We start from the raw sequence: 20,503 nt of genomic DNA on the forward strand, positions 1-20,503 counted from the left end.
GATATGAAAAATGGTATGCAGAAAATCAGAAGGTTAAACGATGGCTTCTGATGTCCATGTCTCCAGACATTATGAAACGATATTTACGTATACCTACTGCACGTGAAATCTGGAGTACACTTTCCAAAGTATTTTATGATGGTAGCGATGAGATGCAAGTTTTTTCTTTGCACCAAAAGGCATTTTCAGCCAAGCAAGGTGACACACCTCTCTCCTTATTTTATGGACAGCTAGTAGAAATATTTCAGGAACTTGACCATCGTGATAAAGTAATCATGAAAGATCCTGATGATGTTAAAGCATACAAGCAATCCATCGAACGATTAAGGGTTCATATATTTCTAGCGGGCTTGGATAAAATTTTTGATCCAATCCGTCGAGAAATTTTACGTCAGGAACCTCTCTCAAGCTTAGAAGAATGTTACTCCTTGGTTCGTCGTGAAGCCTTGCGCTTTGCTACCTTGAATGACGATGATGAGAAACTTGAAGCCACCGCTATGATAACAAGAAATCAATTCAAACAACCATCAAACGTGCGGCCAAAATCCACCTATCCTAAGAGCTTCAAAAGGTCAAGCAAATCCACATCAAGTTGCTCTCATTGCAACCAAACGGGACATTCAGAAAGTAATTGCTTTGAAATTATTGGATATCCAGATTGGTGGGACCCCACTCGCCATAAGAACTCTAAACGGCCATCTACTGCAGCGATTGCTCAACATACGAAAGATGATGCCACTCCAACAACATCTGCATTGGTAACAACTGCGAACACAGATGGTAAGGTCTTAAATATCTCTTCACATATTTTGAATAATGCTTGGATAATTGATTCTGGTGCTACTGACCACATGACATTTGATGTTACTCAAGTAACAAACCTTAACTCATCTTCACAAAAATGGGTGTCCACTGCCAACGGCAATACTACTCAAGTTGTTGGTAAAGGTTCTTTACATCTGACAAATAATTTGCATCTTGATTCTGTGTTGGTTGTCCCTTCTTTAGATTACAACCTTTTGTCGGTCTCTCAAATAACTACAGCTCTATCATGTGTTGTAATTTTTTGGCCTAACTATTGTGTATTTAAGGACATTCAGACTCGACAAACGATTGGTTGTGGTGTTAAAAAAGGGAAACTCTACTATTTGGATTTGGAGACCAACATTTCAAACAGATTGCAGCAGGTTTTAGCAGTAGAAAGCTATGCTACATCGAGGAAAATAAAAGAGATTTGGCTTTGGCACCGACGGTTGGGACATGCCTCATTTGGTTATTTAAAAATATTATTTCCTAATTTATTTAAAAATTTGGATATTTCTTTTTTTAAATGCGATGTTTGTGAACTTGCGAAAAGTCATCGCATTTTTTTTCCTCTAAGTTTAAATAAAAGTCAAGCTCCTTTTATGGTTATCCATTCTGATGTTTGGGGACCATCTAAAATTCCTACATTGGGTGGATCTCGTTGGTTCGTTACTTTTATAGATGATTGTACCAGAATGACTTGGTTGTGCTTGATGAAATCAAAATCTGAAGTAAATTTGTTGTTTCAAAAATTTTATACAACAATCCATACTCAATACAATGCTCGAATAAAAGTGTTACGGAGTGACAATGGCAGGGAATATAATTGCTCCGACCTTCACCAATTCTTGGAGAGTCGTGGTTCGATTCATCAAACCAGCTGCCCAAACACGCCTCAACAAAATGGTGTGGCTGAACGAAAAAACAGACATTTGTTGGAGGTTGTTCGTGCTTCATTGATCAATGCCCACATGCCATTATGTTATTGGGGAGAAGCCCTTTTATCTGCCACATACCTGATTAATCGCGTTCCATCCCGATCTATCAATTTTCTAACACCTTTTCAGGCACTTACAGAAGCTGTTGATGGACCTGTAGTCTCTAACTTACCTCCACATGTTTTTGGATGTGTTGCTTATGTTCACCTTCACACACATCAACGTAGCAAACTCATGCCTCGAGCCTTAAAATGTGTCTTTGTTGGATATGCTGATCATCAAAAAGGGTATCGATGTTATCATCCTCCCACTAAACGAATGTTTATTACTAAAGATGTTGTGTTCCATGAAGATATAATGTATTTTTCCGAGTCTGCTTTTCAGGGGGAGTGTCTTGAGGAAATCCAGACTCTTGTACATAACCTCGATGAAGACAGAATTGAAGTTCCCGATACAAATGTAAGTGTTTTGGATTTCAGTGGTGATTCTTTACAAAATGATACAACAGGAGTAGAAGTTTGTGATATAGAAATCAATGGTCAAAACAAGGAAGTAAGTGAGAATCGACACGACCCAGAAAGTCATGATACATCTGATCACGAGCCTCTATCAAGTGACACAACAAAACATCATGAGGACAACGATGTTCCTCATACAGTGTCGGAATCATCTTTGAGACAATTACCACCACGTTCTACTAGAGGTATTCCAAAACTCACATATGAGCCTCAATTGACTAGCAAAGTAAAATATCCCATGAACCATTATATGTCTGGTAATCGCTTGTCAAAAACAAATCAGTCATTTTTAAATCAATTATCTACTGTATCTATACCTAACAGTGTGCAGGAAGCCTTAACTGATCCAAGATGGAAAGCAGCAATGAATGAAGAGATGACCTCCTTGCAAAAAAACAAAACTTGGGAACTTGTAAACTGTCCTGCAGGAAAAAAAACAGTTGGATGTCGATGGATCTTTACCGTGAAATACAAAGCTGATGGCACGATCGAACGTTTCAAGGCAAGATTAGTGGCAAAAGGGTACTCTCAAGCTTATGGGATCGACTATACAGAAACATTCGCCCCTGTAGCTAAAATCAACACAGTCCGAGTCTTGTTGTCCTTAGCTGCCAATTCAGATTGGCCCTTGCAACAATTTGATGTGAAGAATGCATTTCTACATGGTGAACTATCCGAAGAAGTCTACATGGATCTTCCACCAGGGTGCATGATAACTGAAAAACAAAATAAGAAGGTGTGCAAGTTGAAGAAATCATTATATGGATTAAAACAGTCTCCTAGGGCTTGGTTTGGTCGTTTTACCAAAGTCATGACTACCTTTGGCTACAAACAATGCAATTCAGACCACACATTGTTCATAAAAAAAACAACATGGTAAGATTACTGCACTAATAATATATGTGGATGATATGATCGTTACAGGAAATGATCCAGAAGAAACAAAAGCCTTGCAAGAGTACTTGTCAAAAAACTTCGAAATGAAAGATTTGGGCCCCTTGAAATACTTTCTGGGAATTGAAGTATCTCGATGTAAGAAAGGAATATTCCTATCTCAACGAAAGTATGCCTTAGATTTATTACAAGGAACAGGTATGTCAGGCTGCCAACCAGTAGATACACCAGTAGAAGAAGGGCTAAAATTGTGTAATGGGTCAGACCAAGTTCCGGTTGATAAAGGAAGATATCAAAGACTCGTGGGAAGATTGATGTACTTGTCTCATACAAGACCAGATCTTGCGTATGCTTTGAGTATCATGCATAACCCCGGTGAACAACATATGAATGCTGTAATTCGTATTTTGAAATACTTGAAATCTTCTCCAGGAAAGGGAATTTTTTTCTCTAAAAACACAAGTGAACAAAATATAGAGGTATACACAGATGCTGATTGGGCCGGAGCAATTGATGATAGACGCTCTACTTCAGGATACTTCACCTTTGTAAGTGGAAATTTAGTCACTTGGAGAAGCAAGAAGCAGAACGTAGTTGCACGATCAAGTGCAGAGGCTGAATACAGGGGAATGGCCTTAGGAATTTGTGAAGCACTGTGGCTGAAATTTCTATTACAAGACTTGGACTACTATTCGGATAAGCCAATTCAACTATATTGTGATAACAAAGCAGCATGTGATATAGCTCATAATCCAGTTCAACATGATCGTACAAAGCATGTTGAGGTAGATAGATTCTTTATTAAAGAAAAACTGGATGAGAAGATTGTAGAACTACCCAAGATTCGATCTGAAGATCAGGTAGCTGATATACTAACTAAAGGAGTCTCTAATCGGGTGTTCTTGAAGTTTCTAGTCAAGTTGGGCATGCGTGACATTTATGCCCCAACTTGAGAGGGAGTGTTGAGATATAACATAATTAATAATTGATATTCTTTCCTAGGTAAAAAGATATGCATATTGTTATATAAATATAGGTTATTCCATGGACGAGTTTTTAGGAACTGATTGATAGAATAGTCCTATATATGCTGTATCCTTTTACTTCAAAACATAATGGAAATATCAATTTATCATCATTCCTGTTGAGACGGTAGAAACTCGATCGTACATAAGAGCATAATGTTTTTAAGGGCCTCTGAAAAAGCTCTAAATCAATATATGATCTTTTAACAATGTCCAGTATAACCAAGCCGATCATCAAGGAGGGTCAAAAGCATACAACGTATGGGAAAATAAAACTTCATTTACAATCAGAGAGCACAAACGGTATCTCAATGATGTATTCGAGCTAAAAAAAGTTTACCTAACGATTTTGACGACCTCTTGACCCAATGAAAGAAATTCCTTGTCAATTGTTTGGAGCAGGCATCCTGGAGCAAAACAAAACCTAGATCATTAAACCAAAAACGCCATTGTCAAAATTAATTCAATGAAAATCGTGGAGAAAAACTAACATGTAGGGTAGATAAGGTTGGTCCTGAAATAATGGTGAATAAGATAGTGGAAATCAGACAAAAAGAGAAAGACATGTGTTGTGTGAAGAAGAAAAATGACTGGAAATAGAAAGGATGTTTGAATAATCATGTAACGACCATGGGCCGTATGCTGGATCAACATGAGACTCAGCTCATGGAAAGAAACCATTTTCCAAGAGTAAGATATTCTATGAATGATGGTGCATTAGCCCATGCTGGACCAATTTACGGCCCATAACCAGTAGTGATGCATGGCATGGGTATGAGCATGAGCTGAGTCTCATGTTGGGTCAGCCTACGGCCCATGGTTGTTACCAACATTTTAAGAATCTAGGTACTTAAACTTGGAGGTCTTGGGTTCAACAGAGAATAGGGAAAACTAAGGAACTTGTGCGTGAACATCTAAAACCATAGATGAGTTACAAGAGAAAAGAAAAAAATATATAATTTCAAGATTATTAGCCTGTATGGGAACTTGTTGGGCTTCAAAATAATGGGACCATCTCAGCAACTAATGAATCAAAGATAAATTTTAATTGACCTTAGAAGTTGGGCCGACCCTTTCAATTAAAGAAAGACGAAGATTTAAAGTTGATCTAGGAACTGGACTGCACATGATCTTGTCCATATTCATCCACGATTAGATAGTGAGGTGAAGCGGTTAAGAGCGTGGGGAACCACAGTTGAAAAGTCAGGGAACAAGGCAGAACGAGACTATCTCAAACTTCCATCAAACACAACTTTCTGCAACATTACGAAAATATTCTAGTTTTCTAATCTTATTTTATTTTTTAGATTTCGTTGCAATCGTAGATCATCATCTATAGTTTGTCTAGTTTTATTCAAGTTTAATCGATTTTTTGTTCATCTTAGTTGTAAGTTTTATGGCTATTTTCATTCATTATGGAAAACATGATTATGTTGTCGTTTGTTTATTTTAATTCTCAGATTCCATCTCCTTTAAGACTTAGTTTCCTTATTTTGTCGTTTAACCTGGGAGATTATAATAGACGATCAAACCCGAGCTCACAATCTTTCAATGTAGAAGTTAGATTTTCAGCAAGTTTTAGTCATATTTTGGCACGCATCGTGCCTGTAACGCTCGCAAATTAATTTGTGCAAACATGTGAAAAAATAATTTATATTACACAATGACAGCTTGCATTATCAGGCACAACATTATTATTGAAGATGAACGTGACCTCAGTGTATCAATTCAAGATGCAATTGAAGCACCGGCTCCAAACTTATAAATGGTGGTCAATGACGAAAATAAAAGATTTCAAAATTTTTTAGCTCTTTATAAAAAAAATAAAAAAATATATGTTCACTGTAAACTAAGAAATATATTAATAGAGCATTTATGGAAAGAATATAATAATCTCAATATTTAATGTCGTGTTTGTGTTAAATTACTCATTTAATGTCAATGCTAGTGTGTTTTTCCCTTTAATGATTTATGTTTTTTTATTAATTTTTTTTTATCTATAAATCAAATAATTATATAAAATAAATAAATAATTTATAAAAATAATTAATTCAAAATTAGTTATTAATAAATTTTGAAATAAAATAGAACATTGTGGAAATATTTATAAAAATAATTAATTCAAAATTAGTTATTTATAAATTTTGAAATAAAATAGAACATTATGGAAATATTTTCTTGTAGTGTAACACATATGATTTTTATATATCACACAAATATAAATAAGAATGTGATGTAGACAACGTTTGTTCCCGTCAGTCAATTGCACCAAACTTGCCTTTCTGTTCAGGTAAGCGTTGCTACGGAGACAAACAAACAAACAAAGAACGAAGAAAGTATCCATCGCAAGGACCGAGGCGGCAGAGCGATAACAAGGAACAGGGTTATGCTGAACGATTGAACAAGGAACGAGGCTAGGGTTCTGCTGCGCGAACCAGAAAAGCCGCTGCTAGGGTTTAGGTAGGGTCTTGTTAAGTTTGATTTGATGATTGTGAAATATTCTCCTTTCGGGCTTTGAGCAAATAATTGTGTTTCCTGCGTATGAACTTGAGCCTGAAATGTTCCCAAATTTGTACATTTATGTGTTATCCTTTTTTTGAGATGAATTCTTTGCTTGGCAGTAATCGCGGTTCTCCTTTGTGTCTTTTGCAAGTTCTTCAGAGCAGTGTGGAATGAAAAGAAGTTTTCATTGAATTTGTTTTATATTAACATGGAACCGTCCAAAAATCTCAATTTTGTACAATCCAATCCCTCAGTACGTGGGAATGAATATCTTGGTCATGAATCACAAGTTTACAAGGTGGATACTACAGGTCATGCAAGTTCCAGTTTAAAGTTTCCTGAAACTATCTTTTCAGATCCAAAACCTGTACATAACTTCTCTATTCAGACCGGAGAGGTATTTGCTCTTGAATTTATGCGTGACCGGGTCAATCCTCGGAAGCCCTTTATTCCGAATGTCTCTGGGGATACTAGGTATGAAGCTGGCTACTTGGAGCAATTAGGCATTGTAGGAAACTTATATACTGGTACTGAAAGTGGTTCAGATATTTCCATGATTGCTAGAGAAGAAAAAGGTTCAAGAGAATTTGGGCCAAATGATTTGTCTTTAGTTGGGAACAAGGGTAATCTTGGGTATTCACCATCTTCGCAATCAGTGCGACATGTATCATCAGATTACCACAGTGGCCACAGACTTGTGTATGCCTCATCTGGGGCATCTGATAGCTCATCATCCAAAGTGAAGATTCTCTGCAGTTTTGGTGGTGGTATCCTCCCTCGGCCTAGTGATGGAAAGCTCAGATATGTTGGTGGTGAAACACGCATTATCAGAATAAGAAAGGACATTACTTGGCAAGAATTATGGCAGAAAGCTACTGCCATTTATTATGAAACACAGACTATTAAATATCAGCTTCCTGGTGAGGATCTTGATGCTTTAGTTTCTGTATCAACCGATGAGGATTTACTGAACATGATGGAAGAGTGCCATGTGCTAGAAGATGGAGATGGATCCAAAAAGCTTCGAATGTTTCTATTCTCTCTTAGGGATTTGGATGATGCTCATTTCTCTCTATCCAGCTCAGATTGTGACACTGAGATAAAGTATGTTGTGGCTGTCAATGGCATGGACAGCGGGTCTAAAAAAGGCTCTGTTGTTCATGGCTTATCAAGCTTTTCTGGAAATAATCTAAATGAGTTGGAAGCACTGAATGTTGAAAAGGAGACAAGTGGGACTGCCACTGAATTTATTGATGCAAATACCATAAATTCAACTGGCTTTCTCATTCCATCGACGGCTGAATCTTCTAAACTTCTTCTATCAAGTTCGTGTAAAGGTTATGAAACTGATTTGCACCATAATCATGAGCTGACTAGACATCGTTTTGAAGACAAGCAACATCTGCCGCAATTTGGCTATAATTTGCATCCAGATAATTATGGAATTTCGGAAAGTTCAGCACCACCATCTTCTTATGAGACATTGTCTAAGCAAAAAGGTCTTGAAGGGAAGCCTTTAAGCATCCCAGGAACACAAGTCACAGATGTGCAGGAAAATGAATCAAAACTGAGAGTTGATAGCTCAATTCAAATGGAAAATGGAAGTAATCGGATCTCGCCGAAGGAGCAATTTATCACTTCACAGGCACACTGTGGTAATTCAAAGTCTGGTCATACTGTTGAAGAGTCATCAGCTGTCATCCCTAAGCTGGGTAGAGAGCTTTCTTCAAAGACTTCGAAGGTTGAGACGATGGCCCAGGAACCTTTGCCAGTTTCTATAACTCTTGATACTGTTAATCCACCTGAGCTTCCTAAATCATCTGGAAATGAGTATCAGATTTCTGATACTCTACCTGCTTCTGAATCCGTAAACACTGAGTCTGATCCTACTGATTTGAGCTACTTTGAGTCCTCTATTCCTCCCCAGAGGACATTTTATTCTGAGTGTATTCCTCGGGAGCAGGCAGAGTTGCTCAGCAGAATATCAAAGTCTGATGATTCGCATGGTTCTCAGTTTATTGTTAATCAGCCAAGAATTGATATTGCCCATCAGGATTTAGTGACAGGATTTGAAAATCCTCAAAATGGGAATGTAGGTGATCCTACAAGGCCGCCGATTGCTATTGACAAGCCTAAACTTATTGCGCCTGAAGCCCTTGATGATTGGTGCACTAAACCTCATGGTGTGAGGCTGGATGACCAAATTGACGATCAAGGTTCTGTGTGTGATCAAGATCTTAAGTCAGAGGCAGAAGCTGGATTGAATCTCCCTGCTGTGAGCCATGAGGATTCAATTAAAAATTCTGAAGGTCGTACGACTGATTGGGTTGATGAGGTTGGCAGTCAATCCATTTCTAATGATGACCACGGGCATCCTCAACTTTCTACACTTGCAGGAGCTATGGAAGAATCCAGTGTTGATGTTCCTAGAACCGAACAGGGTGACATAATTATTGATATAAATGATCGTTTCCCTCGTGATTTTCTCTCTGATATATTTTCGAAAGCTATCCTTTCTGGTAATTCATCTCATATTGCTCCTCTTCCGAAAGATCGAGCAGGTTTGAGCATTAATATAGAAAATCATGAACCTAAACACTGGTCTTTCTTCCAAAGATTGGCGGGAGATCAATTTGCTAGAAGGGACGTTTCTCTTATTGATCAGGACCATGTATTTTCTGCCAACCTTACAAAAGTTGAAGAGGAGGCTCCTTTAGCATATGACTTCGTTCAGCTGGCTAGAGATGGTATTGCTCCAAGTCACAGGGAATTGCAGGATAACTCTGGTGTGGAAGATCCACAAGGCTTCCCTCATGGAGATGAAGCTGTCTCAATGGTTCTTCATTCCAACTATAATGCATCACAAGTGAATGTCAGTGAAGGCATGCAGGATGATGATTTAATGGACAATATGAGAATTCAAGACTCTGATTACGAGGTACTATTATGTTTCTGGAAAAAAATAGTCCTTACTCCGTTGTAACTGGTTTTCTACGGAATGTCTCTGAAGCTTATCTATATTTCAGGAAGGGATAGGGAATATCGGCTTACCTCTTTTTGATCCCTCTTTGGTGGATTTTGACATACACTCCTTGCAGGTTATTGCCAAATTTTGGACTTTTCACATAATTTGAATGTTGTCTTTGTTATTTTTATATTACTTGAAAGAGTTGCTGTTTATAAGGCGCCACAAGGTCTTTTATCATTTTCTTGGTCTTATTTGGACTATTATCTTCAATTTGTCCTTTCGTGTGGCAATGTGTAATTGAAGTGGTTTATGGAGCTTATTTACTTTTTCAAATAATTTTGGCACCAGCTTTTCTGAATGTTAAATAATACTAATCAACAAAATGACTAGCTCGTTTTCAATTTCACAAGGTTTAAAATTTGAACTTTAAACTTTAAAGACCAACTCAATCATGACTGCCAATTATAATTACGTGACTTTTTAGCGGCTTATTTGCAGATCATAAAAAATGCAGATCTTGAAGAATTGAGGGAACTTGGTTCTGGCACATTTGGGACTGTATATCATGGAAAATGGAGAGGCTCAGATGTAGCAATTAAACGAATAAAGAAGAGTTGCTTTATTGGTCGACAATCAGAACAAGAAAGACTGGTAATAGTCCTTAATATCTCTAATAGTTTTGTTATTTCGTCATTATATGATTATTGAAGAAATTAAATTTTATTCTTACTTCTGTTATCTTATGTTATTATTATCGTTCATCTGTTTTGGCCTTGATAAAATGGCTATAGACGTTATTCACTTTCAGACCTTTGAATTTTGGAGGGAAGCTGAAATTCTTTCCAAGCTTCACCACCCCAATGTTGTAGCATTTTATGGTGTTGTACAAGATGGACCAGGGGCGACATTGGCTACTGTTACAGAATACATGGTTGATGGATCTTTAAGACATGTTTTACTCCGAAAGGATAGGTACTGTTATATGCCTCCGACAACTGTGTGATTACATCTGAATGCAGGGATGATGTTGCTTTGGATTAGACTAGTATGACAATATGGGAAAATTTTGCATGGAAATATTTAACTTAATTGTTCCTCCTGTTTTCTCTAACTTTTTTCCATCATGATGTGCGTATTTATCTTGTGTGATACAAATATACAGGCATCTTGATCGCCGTAAGCGGCTCATCATTGCAATGGATGCAGCTTTTGGTATGGAATATCTGCATTCAAAGAATATAGTGCACTTCGATCTCAAATGTGACAATTTGTTGGTTAACCTGAAAGATCCTTCAAGACCTATATGCAAGGTTGTCCAGTGGAAACTCACCCTTTTACGTTTAATTAATAAACTAGAAACTAGATGACTAATAATATCCTTTCTTATTCTTTTGGTACATATTCAAGGAATTTAAATTCTTAGATCTGTTATTTATATTCATGGTATCGAGTTAAGTTCTCATGCTGCCATGCATGTCAGGTTGGAGATTTTGGTCTATCAAAAATAAAGAGGAACACCTTAGTTTCTGGTGGAGTTAGGGGAACTCTTCCATGGATGGCTCCAGAGCTGTTAAACGGCGGTAGCAATAAAGTTTCTGAGAAGGTTAGACACCCTCCTCCGCCTCTTTAAAATATTTCACATGGATGCAAAATCTCTCTTGTTTGGTTTGTAAATTTTAAAAATTATGGTTGTAGTATCACTATTACTTTAGATATTATATCGTGAAGTTAAATCACACTTTTCAACTAGATTGTATACAAGTACCAATTTTTCATGGTTCTTATAACAGGTGGATGTCTTTTCATTTGGCATTGTCTTGTGGGAGATACTCACAGGAGAGGAGCCTTATGCCAACATGCATTATGGTGCTATCATAGGTTCGTAATTTCACTTATCAGTTGTAAATGTTGATTCAACATATGGTATGTTTTTGCCGTTATGGCTTGTGGCATTGATAGGATATTAATTAAATCAACTGGCAGATAACGTGCATATGAATGTTTTGCATGTTTATCATAAATTAAGGATCCCCTAATGAAAGATATAAACGTAGACAGATGACTCAGGATAGAGAACACTTGATGAAGTTTTCTGAATATTATTTAGCCTTTTATTAGCCTAAAATCACCTCGATTTTAGATACAGTACACTTGATGAAGTTTTCTAAATATTAATTAGCCTTTTATTGTTTGACCTTGTCGTCAGTAGTGAGTTTTGATGTACATCATCTCAATTTAAAACTAGTGTTCCTAGCTTCTTGAATTGGTGGGTTTCTAACACTTCACTGATATTGTAGAATTCCCAGGCAGCTTTACTTTTCTATTCTTCTTTTGCATTCATTTTCTAACTTCTCTAATTTAAAATCTGGAACCGTTATATTTTAGCATTTTTTTTTTCATTTTGATTTGAAATTCCAAAGTCGATCCTCCCATCTTTCCTACATGTTAGGTGGCATTGTGAGCAATACTCTGAGGCCACCCATTCCGAGCTACTGTGACCTAGAATGGAGAAGATTAATGGAGCAATGTTGGGCCCCAAATCCTTCTATGAGACCGTCATTTACAGAAATCGCTAGTCGGTTGCGTGTCATGTCTGCCTCGACTCAGAGTCGGAAGGTGAGTTCATAGGCATTAGCCTATAATGGTCTGATATCATATATACACTCTAAAAGTAATAGATTGTTTCATTAAATTTAATACACTGGGGTCAAATAGCTGTAAAAATGACCCTAGTAAGTTCTATTTCCAAATTCCTACACTACATATATATATCTACATATATGAAGTTTTTGGTGATACTTTTTGCTTTGGCTTCACTACTAGATTATTTGGTTTGACATGTACCATCAGAAGTGCCATTTTTTTTTCAAATTCTGATAAACTATCAAAATTATGGAAGTTAGTATGATGTAATCGAATGAAAATTACCTTTTTTCTTGCAATTTTTCTTACGAAAAAAGATGAGGATGTATATATATGTATGTGTGTGTGTATATATATATATATATATATATATATATTTCCCCTATGGAAATGTGATAGGTGATCTGTTTTATTTCTTGACTAGCAACTTTTTTATGAATGTATATATATATCTGTTGAAGGATGATATATAATCTTTTTTTTTTTTTTGAAATGATGATATATAATCTTGTAATGCTTGTGAGCTTAGATTATGCAATCGTAGCACGTGTTACATAAAGTTGGTAAAATTGATTTTTTTTGTTCAAATCAAATTTATCCATGCTTGTGTTACTTACATAAAGTTGGTAAAATTGATTTTTTTGTTCAAATCAGATTTATCCATGCTTAACATTAACTAAATCAGATTGATTTTATTGAAATAACTGATATTTTGAAAAGATTGGTAAATATTAGAATCGTTGAATGGACCAGTTTTCTTTCATTTCTTTTTTTGTAAGAACCCGTGTATGTACCGAATAATCTAATATGATATTTCCCAATAATTGTATTAATTTGCAACTTACGAGAGTCAAATATGGACTCGATTTTAATAACAATGATGGGATCATTCTATACATAGCCAAAAGCTATTTCCAAATTTTTTTCCACCTTTAAAGACTGGCCGATTGCCATCCATATCATCATCATCATCACTATTATATTATAATATAACTTGTATAATGTCATGATACATCCCTTTACGTTTTAATCTATACTTAATTATTTTATAATCCATAGAAGTGTCGATGGATGGAAGACAATGTTTTTTTTTAATTATGAATTGGCAAAATTGGTTTTCCATTAGCACTTTTACGCGTAAAATTATAGGACATTACATTGGTATTTTGGTCAATTTATTTATGTGTTATAGGCATGTATGGGAAAAAATTGTAATTGAGAAATGATTTAGCATGGAAAATGAAAGAGGTGCGATTAATTTTCAGGTTAATTCATTGCGATGAATAATCCTTTGATGAACCTTTAATCTTAAAAAACATTCAGCATGGAAAAAAAATTGGTAATTAAGAAATGTGATTAGTTAAGCGTGCATCAGTGAGAGTAGCACTGAGATATATAATCTCTTAGGGAGTTTACGCACGTCAAACTGATGGCGTTGCGCTGTTTGATCTGGTTGACTAAGTGGGCTGTAAAAAGTGATGTCAGATCTTAACAAGTAATATTATCTCTGATGAGGATAAGGTCAACGATAGGAAAGTGTAAGATTGATCTCTAAGAGATATAACACATCACTTACAAATAAACACGTGCTTCCTCATATTCATGGGTTTAACAGCCTGATTCATTAGCATCCAAATAGGTGCATTCTGCGTTTTCACGAGTGTAAAAAAATAAAGTTGGGTCTTGACTAACAGTCATAAAATTTAGCGTAATACGAAACGCTCGATCCTAACAAAATGATTTAGCATACAAAAATAAAAGTCTAATAATTTAAAATGATTATAATATATATAAAAAAACGTGGGTTTTATTCCTTCAAATGGTGGGAAGCAAAAATTGGCATCACTGACATTTTAGTAACGTTGTAAAAATAAAATTAATGAGAATGAAACCATTCTTCTCTGTCACCTCCAATATCTGCAGCGTTTCATATTTGCGATCCATCGTACCTACATTTCTTGAATTTACTTGGAATTTATCTGAATTATTTCAATTATGCTGACAATTAGCTTGCTGATTTTTTGCTTTTATGTAATGCTAGTTATTTTATTCAATTTATTGTATTTAAATTCTTAATTCATTTTTTGAACTTGAATTGTTATGTCTTTAACTTGATAGTATTAGTAATTATCTCCCACAAAAGCTAAAACTTAAAATCAATTAATTTAATACAAATTCGAAATATAGTAGTAGTAATTCAAGCCAAAAAAATTATCAAAACGTGGTAAATCGAATAATAAGATAACATATTTGTTTGTTAAATTAAATTAACTATTACTACTAATATTACATACAATTAATTTCCATAATCATATTTATTTATTGAATTGCTTAAACTTATTTTATCATTAATTATGTTTAATTTTTTAAGTCGCTCAAACTTATTTCTTGATTCCATATTTTAAGTTTCTTCTCTATTTCAAATATACAATTTGTAGGACCGAATGTTTACCGTTTTACCAAAAGATGTAGCTGGTGGTAATGGTGCAACTCAAATCTTTTAAACCGCACAGCAGCACAAGCACTACGGTTCGATCGCTCTACCAAGCAGAGACAATTATTGCACTCAACACAATTATAAATTATAAATTGTTTAAGAAACTCAATTATAAAATAACTCCATTTTATTTTTCTTATTCGTAGTTGTAACCGAAGGTAGTACTACAATTAAAACCTAAACATTGATTAATTTTTTTATTAGTATTTTTAGTAGAAGACATCTTTTTATTAGTAATTGTAAACACTCTTTCCACATTTCCCTACTAATAGGCGAGAGTAGTAATTATAATAAATTTAACTATAATCATATGTTGAGTAATTATAAGTTTTGGTGATGTGCTTTTAGCATAAAAATACTAAAAATTCAGCAAACTAGCCAATTATGCAAAGCATCAGAAGACGTTTTCGTGCATGACTAGAAGACCTCTATCGATGTCAGTTCAAGAAGTCTTCCATCAACACAAAAACTTATGTGAGACGGTCTCACGGGTCGTATTTGTGAGACGGATCTCTTATTTGGGTCATCCATGAAAAAGTATTACTTTTTATGCTAAGAGTATTACTATTTATTGTGAATATGCGTAGGATTGACCCGTCTCACAGATTAAGATCCGTGAGACGGTCTCACATGAGACCCACTCTTCCCTCAAAATTGACTTGATATCTTTTGGTCCTACTGAATCTTGGTGTTGGCCGAACTCTAAATATTTTCATATATGAATAAACAAACAATCATCGGCAAATCATACGATTCAATGAATGTTTTGAGCATGAAGACAAATTTATTTTGACCATTTTATATCAGTACTCAAAACAATAATTGTTGCATTCCATATTTAGTAAATACAAAAGATACATGGCATCGAGTAGTAATTCTGTTATGGTCTCAGTGCGACTAATTAATTGATGTTCTAATGTGAACGTTGCAATATTTCTATAAAAAATTGATTCAAAACTTAGATGCTATTCTAAAAACTGCTTATATCTATTATCTATTTTAGATTTACATTAAAAAAAAAAGCCAAGCTCTGCTAAAATACTACAAAGAACTCGCTTTAAAGATTTATTTGATCTTTCGAAGGATATTTTGTTTGGATTTTCTTCTCACAAGTGTATCGAATCTTTATTATTTAAAGTGTGAGTATTTATAAATGACAGAAAGAGTCTTTTGTGCTGATTTGTCAAATTTGTTAAAGTTGTCTGTTAAGAGTTTTAGTGAGACAATTGGTAAGTCTTGCTAAAGTGGATATTTGCAATTTTGTAATTATTAAAGTCTTTTAGTGAAATCTTTCTAGAAACAGAAGAAAGGAAGATGCATATAGGTTATTTTTTTCGAACTTCCATAAACAATTATCTGTGCTATTTCTTCTCAACATTTCAATTTATTGTAATTTTCTATTGATTTTGGTATGCCGATTTTAATAAGCATTTCATTGAGTTCGGTTGGACTATTTCATCATAATTATTTGATAAGTTGTCTGCCGCACTCGAAATCTCGAGATTTGATATGATCACTAACAACAGTTATAATCCCCAGAGTCAAGTAGAAGAAACTTTTGTGAGTTTTTTATTTAGCAACTCTTTAAACACATCCACCAATGTTGGAATTTATAAGTTTCAGAGTTTGACAAAATGGCCAGTAACCATATAGAAGACCTGAATTGAACTGAACCAATAATTGAACTGAAAGAACGTAACTGAACTGAAGGAGACTTATCAGACTGAAATGGATCAAGAACTGAAGTAAATAAACTTAAGTTCTCATAAGTATTAATAAGTCTCAAACTGATAAATTGGAGATTGACAAAGAACTGAAGACTAGAACTGATAATATTTGCAAAACTGATATAGCTAAACTAAATCAATCAAAACTAAACTGGAACGTTCAAACTGAAAGGACATCAATTAAAACTAATATATACTAGCTACCTGATAAGTTAGCCAGCTTATCAGTTGAAATTTGAATCTCAGCAAACAAACTGACGGTCTGCACCAAAGCAGGACAGATTAAGCATAACAGTCTGATACATCGTACCTCTGTCAGAAAAAGTCATTTACATGGACTAGAAGATGATTCAACGAATATTAATCATTAAATGCATTCAAGGTGACCGTTGGAATCGAAGACTGTATATATAGTTGATGAGTTCAGTTGTGAAAAGTTTAACGATCTAGAACGAGTGAAAATCAAAAGTGAGTAACGAACAACCAGAACAATCAGCATATTTAGTCACTTGCGATTTATTTTCAAGTTCATATTCTGTTTGCAAATCGCAATCTCAAGCTCACAACTCATTGATATATTTGTAGCATTCAAGGTACTCATTTGAGCTACTTAGCTTCCAACTGATATATTTCGTAAGAAAACCTAAGAGTTTCAGTTTGACATTGTTTAAGTCTAAAACTGAAGTGGGTTATTACATTCATTGTAATTAATTAAAATTTTTAGTGAATACCTATTATTGAGATAGAAAGATTGATGTAGGAGCATGTGAAGTATCTGAACAACCATAAAAATCTTCGTGTTTAACATTTTTATTCATTCAATTATCGATACCCTAGTCAAAATATTCAATCTATTTTTCAGTTTATTTCCGCACTATTATTATAAGTTAACTGATCGATATATATACAAGATTTCAGGATCAGTTCCTCAAAGAACTGATTCAATTTTTGAAAAGACTTCAAAAAACCGAAGTGTTTATTCAACCCTCCCTTTTTCTAAACACTTCACTCATATTAATCGATCCTAACAACTAATGCTAACAAGTGGTATCAGACCAGGTTTATCTCGACCTTTGAACCGTCAAAATAAATGCCCTCATACATCAAAATTTCAATTTCTCCAAGGAAGAGTTTGATGACTGAAATATCAGGATGCAAGCTCATCTTGCAGTCCAAGATGATGATATGTAGTTTGTGATTACTGATGGACCAATGAATATCATGAAGATAAACATGTTGTTTCATTTACTAGTGGAGAACATCATATTTTCAAGAAACCTCGATGTGAATGAATCTCAGAGGATAAGAACAAGAAGACAAACCTTGACAACGTAGCCAAGGACATTCTGTATATGACTCTTGATAAGATTATATTCAAAAAAATAAAAATTTGTTCCACGTCCATGGAGATTTTTGAAAATTTAACTAAATTGTGTGAAAGCAATAATCAAACCAATGAAAACAAATTCACTATGGCTATGCAAAAATTTGAAAATATGAAGATAAAACGTGAAGAATCTTTAAGTCATTTAGACGAGAGATTCAGCAGTGTGATGATAGAGTGAGCTTCTCTCGACAAAGAATACACCAACAGAGAAATGACTTTGAAACAATTGAAAAAGCCTAGAATACTATCAAGATTTGAGATAGAGGTTAGAATTGGTGCACTTGGAAATGAATCCCACATGGTCTATTTATAGGAGGAGTTCGGAAGCACTGAACCGACTTCCAAACGTACGTTTCATGCTCATCTTGACACCTCATTGGAAAGGTCCGAACACATAAGTTTCAATGCTCGTTGGACCTGTCACTACTATGTTGAACGCACCGAACTCACCTTCGGAAGGTTTGAACCCATCGATGGTCTGAACTGCTCTTCGGTGGTTCGGAGCTGGCTGTTGAATAAATACTTCGAATTGCTTAAGTAATGACATCGTAATCATGTTTAAACAAAAAATTTATTCATAACGAAACTTGGGTCATTATAGAACTGGTCTTCGACGGTTATGAATTGGATGCTGAAAAAATACTTCAAATTGCTTAATTAATAAAACCTTCATCATATTTAAATGATACTTTATTCATAACAAACTCGAGTTATTACAATTTTTGATACCATGTCAGCAAATTTTCGACAAATTTATTTTGACCATTTTATATCAGTACTCAAAACAATAATCGTTGCATTCCATATTGAGTAAAATACAAAAGATACATGGCATCGAGTAGTAATTCTGTTATGGTATGAGTGCGACCAATTAATTGATGTTCTAATGTGAACGTTGCAATATTTCTATAAAAAATTGATTCAAAACTTAGATGCTATTCTAAAAACTGCTTATATCTATTATCTATTTTAGATTTACATTAAAAAAAAAAGTCAAGCAATGCTAAAATACTATTAAGAACTCGCTTTAAAGATTAATTTGATCTTTCGAAGGATATTTTGTTTGGATCTTCTTATCAAAATTGTATCAAATATTTATTATTTAAATTGTGAGTATTTATTACTGTCAGAAAGAGTCTTTTGTGCTTATTTGTCAAATTTGTTAAAGTTGTTTGTTAAGAGTTTCAGTGAGACAATTGGTAAGTCTTGCAAAAGTGAATAGTTTCAATTTTGTAATTATCAAAGTCTTTTAGTGAAATCTTTTCTAGAAACAGAATAAGAGAAGATGCATATAGGTTATTTTCTTCGAACTTCCATAAACAATTATTTGTGCTATTTCTTCTCAACAGATAAACGATTATATGTGCTACATTCTGCGAAATATCAATGGAAATGGAACAGCAGCCTCCACGACTTTCTCCGCTACCATGACGGCGGACCATGATTGCAACTGAACAAACATCAATATGCATGAACGACCCTTCACTAAGAAATAGCCATGTGTTGGGTCATCACCGGAAACGAATCAAGGCAAGCGAGCTGCTATGGATGAAAAATTAATCAATTGTCGATGGGCGTTGGAGGTGGAGCATCTTTGCGAATTGAAGAAGGAAGAAAATATGATAGCGTCAAGTTGATTGGTCGAATTTCTCTACTCGAAACTTGATCGGATTAAAATTAGTCGGGTTCGGGTTTTACTCAAACTACCTGACTAATCCCAAAATATCAATTCGGATTGGGTCGGAACCGAACTACCCGACCCAATTTCCCATACATAACTTTAAATTCTGATTTTTGTTTGTTTGTTATGTTTAGTTATTTATTGAATTAATTTTAAATTTCTGAAATGATTTTTTTTTAAATGTAGACAAAAAATGTTAGTACATAAGGATAATATATTTACACTTAGGCATAGTTTAGTACACGTGATAAACATGTGATATATAATATAAGGATAAATTAAGGATATATAAGATGTAGGATATTATATTTAATGTTTGGTGTAATTTTAGTAAGAGTGATTAAATTTATATATTAGATTGTAATAACAAAATTAACCTTATCATAATAAATTTTATAATTTCAAAGTTGTTGCTTAAGTTCAAAATTATCTGTTCATAATAAATTTTATAATTTTAGAATCGGCGTTACAATTTAAATATAATTTTAAAAAATTTATTCGACAATTTAAATATCATTTTATTTTTATAAATTTATGGCAAAAAAGAAACAAAAATAAAAAATATCATTTTATTTTTATATAATTATCTCGAATTCATTTATATAATTATCATATTATATAATATATAAAAATAAATAAAAAAATTTATTTGATGGGACGGTGAAATGAGAGAACGATAGGGTTTAAGATTTTTATATATTGAGGGCAATTAAATCATTTGTGGTATTTTTTATCATTAGATTAAAATTTTACATGTCATAAAAGGGATACATTATCCTTGTATAAAACTATTTATCACGGGCCCATGATATTATCATGGGCTTTCTAAAAAGGTACCAAACGTGGGATAAGGAAGATTATTTATCAGTATCTCTCTTATCCCGTACACCAAACTATACCTTAATAATAACATAATAAA

At 34.3% G+C, this 20,503-nt stretch overlaps 2 protein-coding genes across 3 annotated transcripts; both read left to right on the forward strand.

Moving 5' to 3' along the window:
- Positions 1-11: 11 nt before the first annotated feature.
- Positions 12-2,394, forward strand: LOC140956823 (uncharacterized). The gene is made up of 2 exons (XM_073413698.1): positions 12-780; positions 2,127-2,394. The coding sequence occupies exons 1-2, from the start codon at positions 51-53 to the stop codon at positions 2,138-2,140; spliced, it is 744 nt and encodes a 247-aa protein (XP_073269799.1). The 5' UTR covers positions 12-50; the 3' UTR covers positions 2,141-2,394.
- A 4,016-nt stretch (positions 2,395-6,410) lies between these two features.
- On the forward strand, positions 6,411-12,587 carry LOC140956652 (uncharacterized). Of its 2 annotated transcripts, XM_073413495.1 has the most exons (9): positions 6,411-6,639; positions 6,801-9,619; positions 9,708-9,779; positions 10,148-10,300; positions 10,458-10,621; positions 10,812-10,959; positions 11,130-11,252; positions 11,440-11,527; positions 12,099-12,587. In XM_073413495.1, exons 2-9 carry the CDS (start codon positions 6,890-6,892, stop codon positions 12,275-12,277), a joined length of 3,657 nt encoding a protein of 1,218 aa, XP_073269596.1. In that variant the 5' UTR covers positions 6,411-6,639; positions 6,801-6,889; the 3' UTR covers positions 12,278-12,587. The 2 variants fall into 2 exon arrangements, 1 of the variants encoding a protein (XP_073269596.1); XR_012171500.1 differs by lacking the exons at positions 11,130-11,252; positions 11,440-11,527; positions 12,099-12,587 and having other exon boundaries at positions 10,441-10,621.
- Positions 12,588-20,503: the final 7,916 nt, after the last annotated feature.

This window comes from Primulina huaijiensis, chromosome 14, assembly GCF_012295235.1.
Source record: "Primulina huaijiensis isolate GDHJ02 chromosome 14, ASM1229523v2, whole genome shotgun sequence".
NCBI lineage: Eukaryota > Viridiplantae > Streptophyta > Magnoliopsida > Lamiales > Gesneriaceae > Primulina > Primulina huaijiensis.